Here is an 18,474-nt window from a genome sequence, read left to right as displayed (position 1 = left end):
AAATAGCGTTAGTGGAATCTTATCCTTTTTCACATTAAACATGATTGTGACCGAACTGTTTAACATAATTTATGCATTAATATAAAGATTTCAATAGATCATATGCTATGATGTCACCGCACCAAATTGGATCTAGTCTATTTTAATTTGTTATCAGACATCTTCGTCTCTTTACAAAAAAAATCTCAAGTCCCCTTGATAACTTTTAAAGTAATTGAGGGCACCAAAAACCTCAGGTCCCCCGTTTTTCTAACCCCACCCCGTCATCTAAGGAGAACTTATTATTCTGATTTGTCCTTTGCTACATTTCTACAACAAATTTGACAACATAGTCCTAACAGTTTCTTTAAGACATAGACCATCACTCCAAAGGTAAGTAATAAAACTAACATAACATCTAACAAAAAATACTGGAATATATTGAGTTGAAAGGAAGCTGGACGAAGATGATGACCACCATGTTTGATAACATGTTCAATCCAGAAGGCAGCAGACTCTGAGGGCGCCATTGGTGAATCTCTGTGAATTGCGGATAATCTCATCGCATTCTCTTTGTAACTGTAATATATCAAATAGGTCAAAGGTGATCTATTATATTTAGATTTATTTGGATTCAGGTAAAAAACCCTAAACGTTGTAACAGGTAAAACGTCAAACAAAACTGTAATATGTAACCAAGATTATGAAACAGGCAAACCAGCAAGCAAACAAACAAACAAACAAACAAACAAACAACAAAAAAACAAACAAACAAAATTAAACACAACTTGTTAGTATTAAAATAATATACACTACCTTTCATCCTGTATTATCGTTGTAACTGCATTATAAATCTTGTCCTGTGTTAGTGTCGTGACATCTATTGTAAGACACATCCCCTTATCAACTAGCCGTGCAAAGTTATCATAATGATCACCAAATATTGGAACTCCTACCATTGGTACACCGTGATAAATGGCTTCATATACACCATTCATACCACCGTGGCCTATGAAGGCTTTCGTTTTAGGGTGTCCTGTTTGAATAGAACGTTCCTAGAATTAGAGATACTTCACCTCTATTGAATATAATTAAATTAATTTAGACTCAAGCATTCAATATTGCCTCTAAACGAATATCAATTTGAAGAAATCTGAAGAAATGCGATAAATGAAGTTATTTGTCACCAACAGGAAGTGATAGTTCGCCATGTTGTGTGGAAATTATAATGAATGCTTAATTATAATCTCTTGCAACAGTTTGAATATTATGTTTATTCCCTTTCAAGCAAATGATAATAAAAATAGAATGTTTGTTCAATAAAATAATCATTTCAATTCTACCTATGAGATCATTTTGAGGCAACCACTTTGCAAGTTTGGTATTTGATCCGAGTCCAGGTGGGGGAGGGCCATCATAATGCATTATGACTTTCTGAGGAAGTCTAGCAAATGCTGTCACAAACATTTCAGCCATGCCCATGTTATATGCCAGGTTGGTCGTTGATCCCACTGCAAACACCACAATGCCATGCTCAGCTGATTGAACATATTCATCAAATTCCTATTACAGCAAATATAATTTAAATATGTTAATATCTATTCATGCTGACATTGTGTATGATGTATGTCAGAATCAAAGTACCACAAGCTGAGTTTATAAACCTTTTACTTAGTACTCCAATCTGGGAAAGATTCAAGAAAAAATAATTTTGAACAAATTTGATTTCGTAATGTTGTCTATTTTGGCATATTATGCAGTCCGAGTGTTGAACGTTTATTCCAACAACACCCTGCCCTGTAACAGTCACATCATAGTTATTAACATTGTGAAATTTGAATGGCTAGACTAGGTTAGTCATGCATTTATTAGTAACTATTTTATAGTGTCTCATACACTCTTAGCTTCAAACCATATTTCTTTTTCCTTGTTTTCTACTCTAGTGAGTGAACGAAAATTAATTTCATTTCAATGTTTATTTAATTAACAATTAATTTGCGTAATAGATGGATTTCTAATAATGCATTCAAGAAATTGGACGGCTGCCCTCAACGCTCATTCGCTGCTAAACTCTAATATTGGCTGACGTAGTTCAATTAAACTATACTAATCGATTTTACATTAATTGATAAGTACATCGTAATTTTCCTCTAACCAGCTGTTCAATTGTTACACTTTACGGGAGACATTCAGATAAGATCTGATTTACAAAGATCATAACATACAAGCAGTTCATAATAGTTGTTAGCAATTAGCTTTCGATCTGTATTTGTCTTCGTTGGTTGACGATCTTCATCAGAATGACAAATTCTATATAACTGGCCACTAGGTGGCGGTATGATCAGCCGATTGTAGGTAGTTAGTGCCCCCCCCCCCCCCCGTCTCTGTTGATTGTAGCGTCTGATGTTGATATCCTCCCTGATCTACACCTCGAAAAATCATGTGGGGATGTATCAATAATGTAATCAGAGTCCCAGTCGATATTATGATTGCAGCTACTGGCGTGTTCTGGTAAAGCCGATACTACGAGGAGTAGAGACGAGAGTCGGGGACGGGAGCAGCCACAGGCACTTGAATCAATGTGTATGATTTAAAAAAGTAAGTCTTATTTACATACATATTTTTTTTTAAATCATACACATTGATTCGAGTGCCTGTGGGAGCAGCGAACTAAACCTCTACAATCGGCTAATCATACCACCACCTAGTGGTCATTAGCTGTTCTGAAACTTTGGACTCTTTGTGTGTTGAAATATAACCTTTGTAAATCATTAGATTATTGGTCAGCTGTGTCAACATCATTAACACAGTATTGATCAGTATTCAACATCGTTCATAATGTTACCTTGTAATAGAGCGTAATGGTTGGTTTTTAAATTGATAAATATCACACGTGTGAGGAAAACTCTTAATAATAATATGGATGAGAAACGTGTAATGAGTGAGCTAAAATGTTCTCTGTCAGTAAATATCTGAAATACGAGTACAAGGCACTATTACATAAACACATAGCTACAAACCTCTTCAAGACGAGATGCCGGCTTTGCAAGTAGTCCGCCAATGTACTTGGTGCTTGGCATCAAGGGACGCGGGAATTCAAAGGCGAAATCAAAACAAAACAGAGCCACTTCAAAAGTTCCTAATAGTTCATGTAACGTTGCATCCGGTCTGATATTATATTTGATTTTCAAGTTTTCGAATGGCGCCGAAAGTACGTAATTGAAAACTAGATAAGACATAACATAGTGTCCAAAGTTGTTAAGCCGCTGTAAAAAGTTCATCTGGTCTGGTAGGCCTGAATACATAGCTGGAACATAGGATGGATAGGATGGAATATGATGGAGTGAACTATCCATCATTGGGAATATCCGTTGTGTTGAAACAGAAACAAACGGCAAACCAAGCTTTTGAATAATCAAAATATGACATAGGTTGAAATTGTTGGCCAATACAATGTCATAGTTGGAAGATCTTAACTGCTTGAAAAGCTCATCGTCCTGTAGAAGCAAATCACAATCACGTGACAAAGTTTGGATGATATCCAGTAGGTCCCAGATGGTCGCTGTGCCGTTTAAGGTACCTCCCATTGTCGATCTATGCGTTTCCTTAATATATTCGTCAGTAAAAGTGCCTTGGTACTTCACGAATGAGAACTTCGAATCGTCAGCTTTGATTTGCTTTGCTTGCATTATTTCGAATCCTTCATTGATCAACATGGTAGCATCGTGTCCCTTATCGACCATCGTTCGCCCTAGCTTTGACATAAACATGTAGTGGCTGCCTGGAGGAAACCCTGGAAGAATCAGAAGTTTACTACATGACGATATATGTACCAGTGACATACATAATAACAGGAATCCGAAAGACAAAACGTGTGCCATTTTTATAAGAACACAACTAAGGAAAAGGACATGAAAATGACCCGTGGGTACAAAGTATTACAAAGAGTTCATTAACTTCATTAACAGTACAAACTCATACCACTAACTACCAGGCAATAGTTCAAAGGTCATGCTGCAAACTGTGTAGTACGTACCTCATGGCTGTAAATGTGTATGGTCATTAAGTTAATTAAAAGTTTATTCAAACAGAACACTTGCAGCAAATGTAACTCAAGAAACACTCAAATCTCGAAAAATGTCAACAATAGCGCCAATAGTGTTATAGCACAACTCTAAATTTGTGATAATTTTAAAGAAAATGTTCATCCGCACTCCAATCCATTCATGTTGTTATTTTTGCAATATACATCACAATGTCGCTGTTGCTATGGGCGTGGTTTTGTTGCTAGACATCTGTGCATTCACTTTTTGGATGTTTTGCTGTCCACTTATAAACTAAACATTCATAATTTGTTATCTTTGCAATACACACCGTCATTTGGCTGCTGGTCTTGTTGCTAGGCACAATTGCATACATATTTTGAATCTGTGTTCCCTTGCCTATTAATCCCTGTTGATATCTTTGCAATACACAAATCAATTGACTGGGCCGGTTTTGTGGGTAGGCATGTTTGCATACATTTTTTGAATGTTTATTCACTTGCCTATTAATCCTTGTTATCGTCGCAATAGATGCCCTCATTTGGCTGTTTCTATGGGCGTGGTATTGTTGCTAGGCATATTTGCATACACGTTTTCAATGTATATCAACTTACCTATTAATCCCTGTTATCTTTGTAATATCCATCATCATGTGACTTTTGCTAAGGACGTTTGAACAATGTCTGCAGAATAACACCTCCAAAACATCCCTGCCAAAGTCAGCCCCATTCAACTTGATGTAGTTTTGGAATTAAAGATTTTTTACCAAAAAGGCACATTTTAGCCCTATGTTGTATGTCACTGATGGAATCATTATGTCATGTCATGAATGTGCTTTCATCTACACATCCCAAGATGCAGTTCCATTAATTTTTCAGAAATTAAAGATTTTTGACCAAAATACACATTTTTAGATCTAATTTCGATATTACTGATGAGATCATCGTGTCATAAGCATTTGTTAATCTGCACATTGCTAAGAATGTTCATGCCAAATTTTAGACCAATAGTTTTGGAGGTTACGTTTTTGACCAAAACCGCACATACCTGATGTGATCATTTCCATTTGAACAATTTTCCATCTACATATAATATTCCCACTAAATACCAAGGCATTTGGTCTGGCGGTTTATGACGTTTACACACACACGCGCACACACACACACACACACACACACACACACACACACATACACACACACATACATACATACATACATACATACATACATACATACATACATACATACAGATATATACACACACACACACACACACACACACACACACACAGATGTTGCAGGTTAAACTTGAACTGATCTAATTTCTCTCGAAATAAAAAAAAAATACAAAACTTTGTACATTGAAATTGCGTGTACACAAAAACTATGCTTAAATCTATCAACTTAAGAGTACACTTGAAAATTGTTGATGGCTGGTTGTGGCAAACATAACTACTGTACGTTCGCTGTTTAAAAGTCTCTTTTGCCTTGAAGTTGTACCGAATTGGTGTAATTGGAAACACTGTTGGCACTGCAACACACACAACTAGTGGATGATCTTGTCAATTGTTCTAAATGTAAAGCACAGTTCCACACAATTTATCACCTACTAACATTAGGCGTAAGTGCAAATCAGATTGAATCCGTAATAAGAACGGTACTTGCATATCTCTCTCCCATGGATTTAAAAGATGTCAATTTACCGAATAGATGTGCAGAGAATGAAAAGTGAAATTGGTCAGCTAGCCACATTGAGAGGATTAGTGGAATTGTCACACAGAGAGAAAATAATGATGTTGCATACATGACAAATAAAACTACAAAGGGTCAACTTGAATGGCTAACTCATAAAGTGGTTATGTCACCCAGCAATGATGAATTTGAGACAGGCTCTCGTAGCGTATTCACACTAGGTCTCATACAAATTGCAGGAGACAAGGCTAGTGATGCTGCAGATGATCTCCAGAATTTGCATTGCTGTGTGAACTTCAAAGGCTAGAAACAGAATTGAATGTAGAACAGGTTGAAGAAACCTACAGTATAATTGACTTTAAAACAAGAATGTCAGACAGAGCAGCAACAGAGGGAAAGCTAACAAAACTACAGTATGAAATGGAAACTAAGGCATTAGAACACCTGCTACCAACATTGGAATGAAATGAGCCAAGATGAAAGGAATGAAAACATTAAAGTACATGCATTCACATCTGGCAATTTTTATTTCAGGAATTTATTTATAGGTAACTATCTTCCAGTTTATTACAAAATAAATCATTTGGAGTCATTTGAACAAAATATATGTGATCCTAAAGTAGCTAACTTGTCTTGTTTGACACTTTCAGAGATTTTCCGGAAATTACACAATTCTTGATTTTGAGTCCAAATGTTCGCACATTTGTGGGTATTCTAGACTTGAGAATTACATTGAATTTACATTGATTTGTCCATAGTATAGACATAATAACAAGACAGTGTGAGTCAATGGTTCAATAATCTTATTATGTAAACTCATATGTGCAATTTTGTCTTGTTTTATACTCAAGCCATGGGCCTCCCTAGTATCATGCAGCTTCTAAAATGTTATGAAAATTGGCAAACCTGGCTGAGAAGAGATCTGCTATGCTTCATTGGAGTGAGGTATTCTGGGGAAACAAAAATGTTGGGAGTCTCTAATCTCTCTCTAAACACTAACCTCAGTTCTGTAATGAGTACCTAACTTCTGAGTGCCAATAACAGGCTAGCGTTTACCCATCTCAGCCAAATTCACCTTTTTATCTCCTTTTTATTTATTTAGAGGTTACATGATGTAAAGTTGCTAAATGTGACTTTTCTTGGTTGAGTACAATGAAATATAGCTAATATCAAATCCACCTGTTTTTCCCCTTTTACAAAAATGTATAAGTTTGGATGTCAACTTTGAAACAGAATGCTCCAGTTTATTGCAGAAGTGGTTTATTTGCCCCAAAATAGTCCCAATTTTGACCCAAGCTTTTCTTTGGTGATTTACATCATGTAAACCTTGTGTCATGTTTGATGCTCAAAAAATGAAGCAAAATGAACAAATTCAAGTCTCTAAAGGTACTGGAATTTCCTGACCCCTTTCTCATTACACATATGTTTGCAATGTGTGAAATGGTTTGATGAATAGCAGTACATACTATTCAATCATCTAAATCTAAACCAAGATTGCCATTTGCCAAAGAAAAGAAATAGGTTAAGGTGTCAGACTTTCTCATGCTTAACATTTGTTTTCCTTAGATTAGCCTTAATTTAATACATTTCACATAGAGCAAGTTATCACTTTAATTAGTAAAACACTGTAAACTCTTGAATGTACTTTATGAGCATATTCCAATGTACCACATATGGAAATACATAATTGTGAATAAACGCAAAGGAAAATGATAATTTATTGTGTTTCTCCTTTTGTACAATTAACGCGAATATAATTTTTTCTGCATGAAACAGTTTCTGATAAAACAGTACATCATTTTTCAGATCTTAAAGAATCATTGGTGTGCATATGTGTTTTGACATTATAATTCCGCCTCATGTTATAAACATCCTTTGATGTGAGAAAGTATCTTCTATCACCCAAATCATTTATACCCTTCTCTTCATTTCGCTTGATAATGCTAACCAGAATTCCGCTCGATGTTTTACCTCACCAAGTGTTCAGTGAAAGAAATCACATCAGGACCTAGCCCGCACAAACACCTTTCAGTTGGGTCAATAAGCAGGACAAGAGTTTACTCTTGTTGTTTGAGGGTCTCCATTTGACTGGTCACGTGGTTTGTTGCACCTTTCACACAGATATTGGAAAGACATTGTGTTGTTTTTTTCAGAGTAAGAAAGGTACCATTTCCACTGTTATCCAGGCCAGCCACATGACTTCTGATGAATCCTTCTTCACTCTCTTACAATAAAACAATATCACTGACATACATTGTAGGAATGTAATTCCAGGGATTGAATTTAACATTTAGACCGGGTAGTCAGATAGCGAGGTGAACTATTTGAACTACAAAAATGTAGTGTTCCTTAAAAAATTATTTTCTAGTTGGCCTAACAGACTACCATCTTTTGAACTTGGATGACAGGATACAATATTTGGTCGTCATATATATATATATATATATATATATATATATATATATATATATATATATATATATATATATATATATATATATATATATATATATATATATATACACACACATAGAGATATATATTGTGTAAGTGAAATGAACTACACATACCACCAAACAGACATCCAATGAACACCGCAAAGGCCACATCACGTGCCCATCATGGAGTGTTTGATAAGAAAAACAGTGTTGAGTATGTTGACTCCAAGAATTCTAGAAAAAATAAACTATTGGATACATGTAATTGCCTTTTTCTGGCCTTTATAACACACGAATACTGACAGAAAAAAAATACAGGAGGAAAGGTCATGTAAGTAGCAAAAGTTTGAAAATTCATTTTTTACACAATTTTGAGTGATGAAGAAAATTATTTTAGCCAGATCCACCGCGAGAGGGCGCGATTGCTGATGAACGTTTAAAAGGACCAACACACCAGTATAAAATTGACAGATTTATATACTAGTATCAAACCAAGGGTATTTTAGAATTATAATCGCCAAATTTCTATACCACAACGACGGAAATACGACAACAAACCACACAGTTTGTCATGAAAATTTTTAAATTTTGTACAGTTACCGCCGCTATTAAAGACATAAGAGTGTAATACTAATTGATTAACCCATCATCAGAGCGGATATCCCAATGGTGCACTAAATGTTGGTAGAGTTTTAACGTTTGCGAAAGAAACTTTGAGAAATAAATAGTAAACAGAGGCATTATAAACATTAATCCACTACCTCAGTCAAAAACGTTCGATTTGATGGAATAACGACATCACGTGATATATAAACAACTACATTCATTACGTCATTAATAAAAAATAAAAAATGCTTGTCAACGGGTAACCTAACCCATCACATTGGGTAAGTAGGTCGATTTCATTTTTTCACAATGCTTGACAAGGATAAAACAAACCATATATAATGACAGCAAAATATTTCAGGTCGAGTTTAGATAGAACTTATTCAGTCATCTTGATACTATCTCATATAATTTGTCTGCATAGCTACAGTTAGGAAATGTACACTATTTATGGTTAAACAAATGGTGTAGTTCCTCGCACCCTCTCTTCTCAAAAAATGTTAAGCCCCGCCAATTGAAACTCAAGCATTATTTTAGCCACCCCTACTCAAGCAAATTTACGAAATATAATGCGGAAGTGACTTGAATTGGAAATGAAAAGTATAATTTAAATATTGAAAGCGAATATTCAAATCGGAATTCCGTTTCGAATTACAGTCACTTCATCTTTATACTTCTAACCTTATAAACACTCATCTCTATGGGGTTAGACAACGCCAACAACGGCTGCTCTGTCAGTCTATGTGTATTTCTGCTCAGCAAAAAAAATGTAAACCGTGCTTTAGAATTATTTCTACGTATTCAGTTTCTCCAGCCGGGGGGGGGGGGGGGTTGCCATCCCATCTGTAAAACCAAAATGAGGCTGACCCCCATCACTTAATTCTAAAACATGATGACCCCCCCTCCATAACATATTCACATAGCAGGTATGTTTTTGATCGTGACTCAGTGTGGACTGCTTAACTGTCTCACAAATACTTTACAAGATCCTGGGATCATTATTGACATATAATTATTGACAACACAAGGTAAGTATATTCAAAGTGGAGTTTAATAGCATCTAGACCGTGAAAGATAGGGAAAGCTTGAGATGGGAATATGTACACCTCTCGTGGGGGTCCTAGGGGGTCTCCATAGAAGCTATACAGGTCTTTTTACCCTTAAAGCCCATTTGTAGCCTATTCAGAAACTTTCAGTCAATAATTTCCAAGCTTTACAAGACAACACCACATGTAAAAAGCAAATTCATAGGTTGAAATACTTTTAAAATAAAGTTTAATAGCATCTTGACAGTAAGAGGTAGGGGAAGAGCTTGAGACTGGGATAAATTATTTCCACCTCTTGTGGGGGGGGGGGGGTCTCCCCCCAGAAGTTCTGGAGGTTTTTCTTACTCTTGAAGCCCATTTTAGGCTATTACGACACTTTCAGGCAATAATTTCCAAGCTTTACAAGACAGCACCATCAAGTATCACAAAGTATCATCTATAACTTACATACTTACTTACGTGTCACTTACTTACTTACTTACTAAAGAGTTGAAATATGTTCTTAATCATTATAAAAAAAGGTCAGCACATCTAATGGTAATATCATTAGTAAGTGAGTTTGGAGTTTTAAGGCAATTTTTGACTATCTTGGCAAACATTTCACATCTTAAAAGACAATATTATCTCAAATTAGCATAGGGTGAAAATCCTTAAGAAAGTTTAATACCATTATGACATTAAAAAGGTTGGTTCGTCTGATTGTTGGTTGAATGCATGAGTGACCTCTGGAGGTGAGGGAGTTCTAGTGGTCTCCTCTAGCAGATCCGGAGGATTTTTGGTTCTATTAAGGCAATTTGTAGGTTATTCATAGCCTTTCAGGTAATATTTCAAAGCTTCGAAAGTTTTAAAGTTAATGTAAGTTCCAAATGAGTTTCCCATGTCACATAACAATGGGCCCGTAACATTGGTACAGTGGCATTAATATTGCATGTATAGTATTAAAAGTCACTGGTATGTTACAGAACTTTAGGTGGTCATACCTAGTGCATAATACTTAATAGAAACTGGAATCTGATGAGATGTGGTGTTTTATAGTGTCGATAACATGTAGTGTCTAAAATAGAAAGTGCATCTACTCTTTATACTGAAGAGTAGAACGATTTAGATAAACTTCTTTTATAAACTATCTCTGAAGTTTACTTACCATTACGAAACCTTCAAGTTCATTTTTGCCCTAAAGTGCAATATAAGTGAAGAATTAATGTGAAACAGTCAAGCATTTACATGACATGTTCTGTAACTATTGTGGTAGCTAGATAATACATGTATATGTATATATGTAGAGGTATGTTTGAACTCTTACGTGATCTGAAGTAATATATTAAAGAATTTATGTAAGAAACAGGGACAATAATAAATCATACATGTACCCAGTCAATTCAGACATTCAAGGCTATATATCATTGTAGAAAAGGATCGTCTTCTTCCATCACAATCCAAAACACAATGACCCCCCCCCCCCCATCCACAATTTTCAAAACAGCATGACCCCCCCCCCCCCACCAACTGCCAATTTCAAAACAGGGTGACCCCCCCCCCCCGGTCCCTTAATAATTTCTTTGATCTATGAACGTCTTCACCAAACCTCAGACCACTATAGAAAAATTTCCATGATAGTGGTCTGAGACGAAACTTACGTAAACAAGAAAATTGTAAAGGAGTGGTTTCTATAAAGAACGGGACAATATATCTGTATAGACATGCGTGTCTGTTTTGTATAACACATATGCATATACCGATGAATACAACTCTTGACCTTTGACCTGGGGTTATTCACTCACAAAAAATACTATACTTCCCCCTTGGACCCTGCATTGTACTTAGACCCTCTAAGTTTGTGATATCGGATATACTTTATCACTTACTGTATTGTTCCTGTATGCACTATTTTGATATCCTGTTGAGATTTATTAACAACAAATTAAGGTGCCTTATTGAAGCCCTATTATACGATTTGGTTGAGTCAACAAAACAACAACATGGCAGCGGCAGACGAGGCAGCTATTCTAGAAGAGATCGGTGAGGATTTGTTGTGTTGTACTATCTGTCTGGAAGAGTTGAAGACTCCCAAAATTCTACCATGTCTGCATACATTCTGTCAGCATTGTTTGATACAGCAATTCAGGAAGACGGGTTTACTAGTCTGTCGACTTTGTGGTTCTCGGTGTAAACTGCCAATTGGAGGAGTGCCAAAATTGAAATGTGACTGTTTTTTGAACGACTTGATTAACATGTATCACCGACTACCAAAAAACTCCGAGGCAACTCCTATCAGATGTGAAGATTGTAAAGATAACACAGCAATCCGCAGGTGCGTAGAATGTAAACATTTTCTCTGTGGTATTTGTGTGAGGGCACATCGGCGCTTTCCTTTGACAAAGTCGCATAGATTTCTGACAGTTGAATCACAGAAAGGAGCGGAGTCGAACGGAACAAGATCAAAACAAACACTTGAATATTGCCGTGTCCATGCATCGAATAAAGTCGAATTGTACTGTGACACCTGTGAAATACCGATATGTCTAGCATGTAAAATCGTAAAGCATCGCGTACGAGAACATAGTCATAGGAAACTGAAAGATGTGGCAGATGAACACAAGATAACACTACAGGATATTGTCTGGAAATTGAGAATCAAGGTGACGGAAGTCGATAAGAGTAAAGCTCTTGCTAAGCAGAAGTACAGTGAATTAATAGAACGACGGATGGGCGAAGATAAGAAGGTGAGAACGAAAGCGGATGAAGTAGGTGACAATGTGAAAAGTAAAGAAGAGCGACTAGTCGACGCGATGAATGTAGAACATGACAATAAAATGAAAACTGCTGAAGTGGATATTGCTGATTTGGAAGTAAAGCATGCTGGTATCAAAAGCACTTGCAGATACTTAGAAGCGTTATTGCGCTACGGCAGTGATAACCAGGTTATATCCACCAAAGGGTGTGACACACAGCGACTCAAATCACTGACTATGATGGACACCAGTTCAACCCTTGCCAATACAGTCATAGAGTTGCAGCCAAGTGACATTGTTATTGGTGATGGGATACTTGGAACAATAAAGGAACGACCAAAAGTATGTATATCACAAGGAACAGTTGAAAATATTCCTAAACATGTGGTGAGAGGGGAGTCTGTAAATCTAGTGATCACAACCAGAGATTCCAGAGGAAAGAAAATGGTCACAAAACAGATAGTTGAAGCTCAGTTAAGGAAACCCGATGGAACCCCTGAAGATGTCAAAGTAGTCGACAACAAAAATGGTACCCATACAGTGACAGTGCATGGACAGATGGTCGGTAGATACGAAGTTACCATGATGATAGGAGGCCAGGTATTACCCGGATGTCCAGTCATACTGACGGTGGTAGACAAAATAGTTAAGGCCGTATGTGGGAACAGTAGTGAAAGGCGGAATGGCAGTGTGAATAGTGTACAAATGAATACACCAAAACCTATCGGGAGACTGGTGAGGACCATCAATAGAAGGGGAAGTAAAGGGGCGAAGTTTTCTAACAGTGATTTATTTGGTGTAGCTATAAATCAATCTGGAAACATCGTGACTGCAGACAGAGGGGACAATAAACTTCTGATAACTGCAATCCATGGTAAAGCAGAGAAATGTGTACAATTTCCGCATTTTCCGAAGACATTTCGGCCATGTGATGTAGCCATCTCTAATGGGAACATATATCATTGTTTAGATGATGGTAATAACCAAGTTGTTGTAAGTGATGAGAATGGACAGATCATTAGATGCTTTGGACAAAATGAACTTAAAGACCCATATGGCATCGCAGTGAGTCCATTTAATGGCACTGTGTATGTGACAGACAAAGTAGGACATTGTATTCACATGTATACACAGAATGGAAAGTACATCAGGTCATTTGGGTCAGAGGGGAAAGGTCACGGTGAACTCGATTTTCCCTATTCCTTAAGCATTGAGATTTGCCAAGGACTGGTCTTCGTAGCTGACAGAAACAACCATCGCATCCAGGTGTTCATGGCTGATGGGCAATACTCATATACCTTTGGTAGTCATGGTGATAAAGATGGTCAACTCAAGAACCCTAGAGGAGTTATCGTCAGCGATGATGGAATCGTATACGTAAGTGATAATCATCGTGTAGTTAAGTTTACCAGCAATGGTCACTTTATCGGCCGTGTTGACAGCGACCAAGATGGGCTGAGCACACCAATTGGTATTGCATTAACCATAGATGAACCACCAAAGGTGATTGTTGCTGACCGAGACAACTGCTGCATTAAAGTGTTCGCACAGTAAATCTATGCAGTGTTTGACAGAGAAAAAAACAATATGCTCACAACTTCAATGTATTACATCACTTCTTATAAGTGAACAGTGACAGTTGTCATATAAGGCAATGCACAGTTTCGATTACAACATTTGGTGTAATGTCAATCTGATTAAAATCGAATGTGTTGAAAGCAGCTAAATGTCTTTCTTTACTTCCATTTCCATCCTGTCGTGACGTTTGTTTTGTTCCGGAACAAAACAAAGCACACAAAACGATGGAAATAGAAGTATTAAAAGAAAGACACTTAGCCGATGTAATGTCATCTTCCTAGATGTCACTCTTAAAAGTTTAATAATAATCTCAAATCACGACATAGTTTCTTCCTAATAGCTGACACATACAGTAATTCATTGAAATACAACGTAGAGAGTCAATGAACTTCCCCAATTCAGTCACAGTGTACAATGGGTTCCCAACCCATATCTGCTTCTTAACCAAGGTATGTTACATAGATCAAAGTCTTGTTAGCGTTTTATCACAGATTATCTGCAATTCAAAAGGTTGTAGACTATGGCTTACATGTTTGACAGAAAAACAATTCTCAATTGAATTCCAACACTTTCGTAATACAGTCTAGATCTATTGTCGATTTTTGTTATTTGCCAATATTAGTTATGTTTACAAATAGTATTGCCGTTCATCTTTGCCGGTTACCAAACTGCTGTAATTTCAGCGTTGTGATCACCTGAGAATCACACAGACCACCAATCTCAACAAACCTCAATCTGATGTGGTGAAATCGGCTAGATATGTTATTTACCTCTATTTCCATCGTTTTGTGTCGTTTGTTTTGTTCCGGGTGCATGATCGCCGCGGAAATTGATAGACCACAATACACTCATGATGACCACAGTCGTTTGTGGTCTAATATTTCATTCAAGGATGGTTGTAATACAAAATACATTGACGGTATAATTGACTATTTCAACAATTACCATTACAGGTATTACACGTAAAAACGATTTGTATGTGCAAACACCGGTGATGGTGGTTTTGTAAATTCGTAAATACCTGATAACGCGATTTATTTTGTATTACGACTATCCTTGATGAGAACATTAGCCCACAAGTTACTGTGATGATGACATTGCAGAAAATAGCCTCCGTCCAAGTTTTAAACTGCTGCTGCATTTATCCATCATGCATAGACGTCGGAGAGAGACTATCTCCAATGTCTGTGATATGAGATATATATTTTGGCATGGATTTCTAGAATTAATAATGTCAAATCTTACAGATTCTAAAAACTAACAAATGTCACAATAGAACTTGCATTTGTGTGTTTTAATACATTTGCTAATATTTGCATTTTAGAATATTATGTTGATATCCAAGTAAAAATGTTTGAAATCACAAACCTAACTGACTAAATCAAGTATCATTGTTTTAATTACACATTAAGTTTTTCAGCAAATTACTGACAGAGCTATTCACAATATCCAGACTGACTTGTCATTCTATTTCCATACAGTAGAATTAGTACCTTGCAGGTGCATCTTTCATTAAAAGGAATAAAGACAAATATTTTTTGTGTGTGAAATAGTTATTAGAATGTATATGTTGGCATGACTGGCATGAATGTGACGTAATCACGTGCATCTATTAGATATAGACTAATGATATCAGTCACTCGGAAAACCAACCAAACCTTGTATGTAACAATTGTATTGATACTACCACGGAAAGCATGTTATCAGCAAAATAAGATAGGCACAAAGAAGTAAATCTGTAATTGTTACATGAGGTAGACTACCAAGGTGGTTGATAGCAGTGCCTTGGTCATATGGATATTATTGTATCACCCTGTAATCATCATAAATTATTCTTAACTTATAATAAGCCTAGCCTGGGAGAGAAAGAAAACATCAGATTATTCCACCACCACCACATAAATCCCAGTAACCAATTTGCCAATTCTCGTATTAAAACGTCAACCATATTGATACGGTATTTATTACAATCATAATATATGCCATAAAATACGGTATTTATTACAATCTTAATATATGCCATAAAAATTCCTAGTAAACCAAATAAATTGGTCCTTAACGTCAACTCGGCACTTAATTCACGTAACTGTCAGACGTCGACTTTAGTTAAGAACAAATCAAAGCACCATTACAAGTGCGGACACTAAAGTTATGACAGGCTTATTATGAAAAGACCATTGTGGTGGCATACTGATAATTCCACTGACTCCGGCTCACATTGAGTTGTGTTGGTCTCTATTATGTAGATTAGTTCGTTGAACTGGGGATTGCACCAGACACGTCAGAGCTATGCATGTAAAATACTAGACTGACTTCTCTCTTTCTATTGGTATGCATTATACAAGTTTCAGTTTAGACGCGGCTGTAGAGAAACTGAAAAATGGAAAAAAATTACACAAAATATATTTTTAGTTTGATTTGCATGTTCGCAACGACGAGTGTTAAAATGATGTGAAAGCACTAAAAACATGTACAAGGAACCACAATTGAATAAAAATGAGTTTATCAATAAGGAAGTAACCCTTCAAAGTTCTCTATAGTGGTCTGAGGCCTAGGTCAGCCGAGACAGACACTGTTGCTATTTATATACATACGTATACTGTACAGTAATAATTATGTTATATGTATTGTCGATGAATCAAATGTAACAGTAATGTAATCTTACACCAAGAGAAGGAAAATAAAAACAGTAAAATGTTCTTATTTTTCATGAAAACATTATTTGTTCAGTTGTTTAGATACATATTTACATTGGATAATACTGTTGTCTTGTGTGGTTGTATCATAAATACGACTTTAAAATGTCAGACATGTCAAACTCGGGCCCGAGTGGCGGTATTACAATTATTTATATGCCGTGAATATAAGTGCCCTACACTACAGTCGTTATTAGGCCAACTTTATGTTAGTTATTAGGTACTTATTTGCTTTACCTTGAAAAGGGTCAAACCGGCATTATGAATGCAGAAAATAAATTACGACACTAGCATAGTGTTGTATTGTGGTGACATACTATAAATTCATGTGACTCACAAAAGGTAGACCTGTGTTATCTTTTAACAAAGGGAAATTGTCGACTGATCGATTTGGTCGTTCAAATTAGGTGATATCAGGGTACGTCATACTCGGATATGTCAGCGTGAATGGATTTGTTGACATGTACTAAATATATGATAATCAGTATAGTATAGACACGACCCACCACAGCCCTTACAGATATGTCACAAAGTTAAGTAGATTTATGTGTTTCTGACTGTGTTGGCCACGACATCGTGACTTTTTTCTCTGGATTGGATGGTAGAGTGATCATCTGGTTGAAATTTAGCATGACGACACATAGTGAATGGCGGGCATATATTGAGAAGACATTGAAAGCTAGCTTGATGTATTGGCTCGCTGATCGGATGTTATGTGAAAAAAAAACACCACGTGTATTTAGGCGTCTGTCCGTCCTCCGCTATCTAAGATCGGGATGAAAACAGGAGTAATGCCGTCCTATGGAAATATATTGTTAGACACACTATTCTTACAAGACAGACATGCATGCATTCATACATACATATATAGTACATACATTCATACATACATACATACATACATACATACATACATACATACATACATACATACATAGAGACATGCATACATACATACATACATACATACATACATACATACATACATACATACATACATACATACATACATACATACATACATAGAGACATGCATACATACATACATACATACATACATACATACATACATGCATACATACATACACACACACACACACACACATACATACATACATACATACATACATACAGAGACATGCATACATACATATATACACACATACATGCACAAAGTTACAGCTTGAAACATTCGTATTGATCATTCATACTAGAATGTTTCATTCTACCCCTGACATGACAGACCTATCACTGCATGTCCCATCCTGTCTCTCTCTCTCTCTCTCTCTCTCTCTCTCTCTCTCTCTCTCTCTCTCTCTCTCTCTCTCTCTCTCTCTCTCTCTCTCTCTCTCTCTCTCTCTCTCTCTCTCTCTCTCTCTCTCTCTCTCTCTCTCTCTCTAAAACAATAATAAAACTTATCTGCAATGTATGAACTCCAATTATAGTGACAGTGTTTATAACGACAATCTACTAATTTTCATGTAGTAATACATAATGAAATCTAATAAAAGTGGAACAAGCCAAAGCTGATTTTTATCCTAGCTGTATTCCTTTATATTGAAGGGACAAGCTAAAAAGTAGTTTTTATATATCCAGCATTACGCGACCTGTTCGGCAATAGAATTATAAAGTTAACAAATCTTACTTATTTACGGTCGGGGG

At 36.3% G+C, this 18,474-nt stretch overlaps 1 protein-coding gene across 1 annotated transcript; it reads right to left on the bottom strand.

The window, feature by feature from the left end:
- Nucleotides 1–281: 281 nt before the first annotated feature.
- LOC144432669 (2-hydroxyacylsphingosine 1-beta-galactosyltransferase-like) lies at nt 282–3,860 on the bottom strand. The gene is made up of 4 exons (XM_078120932.1): nt 3,000–3,860; nt 1,323–1,542; nt 796–1,015; nt 282–558 (listed from the first exon to the last, which is right to left on the bottom strand). The coding sequence occupies exons 1-4, from the start codon at nt 3,858–3,860 to the stop codon at nt 282–284; spliced, it is 1,578 nt and encodes a 525-aa protein (XP_077977058.1).
- Nucleotides 3,861–18,474: the final 14,614 nt, after the last annotated feature.

The sequence above is a fragment of the Glandiceps talaboti genome, chromosome 3, assembly GCF_964340395.1.
Source record: "Glandiceps talaboti chromosome 3, keGlaTala1.1, whole genome shotgun sequence".
Classification (NCBI taxonomy): Eukaryota; Metazoa; Hemichordata; class Enteropneusta; family Spengelidae; genus Glandiceps; species Glandiceps talaboti.
Note: the sequence above shows the minus strand (reverse complement) of the source record. Positions and strands in the feature narration are given on the sequence as shown.

Excerpts from the sequence above, each read along its gene's own strand:
- LOC144432669 (XM_078120932.1), bottom strand. The coding sequence starts at position 3,860 with ATGGCACACGTTTTGTCTTTCGGATTCCTGTTATTATGTATGTCACTG. Across the intron at positions 1,543-2,999 it reads CGGCATCTCGTCTTGAAGAG|GAATTTGATGAATATGTTCA; the intron begins GTTTGTAGCTAT and ends TTGCTGTAATAG. Across the intron at positions 1,016-1,322 it reads GCCTCAAAATGATCTCATAG|GACACCCTAAAACGAAAGCC; the intron begins GTAGAATTGAAA and ends CTATTCAAACAG.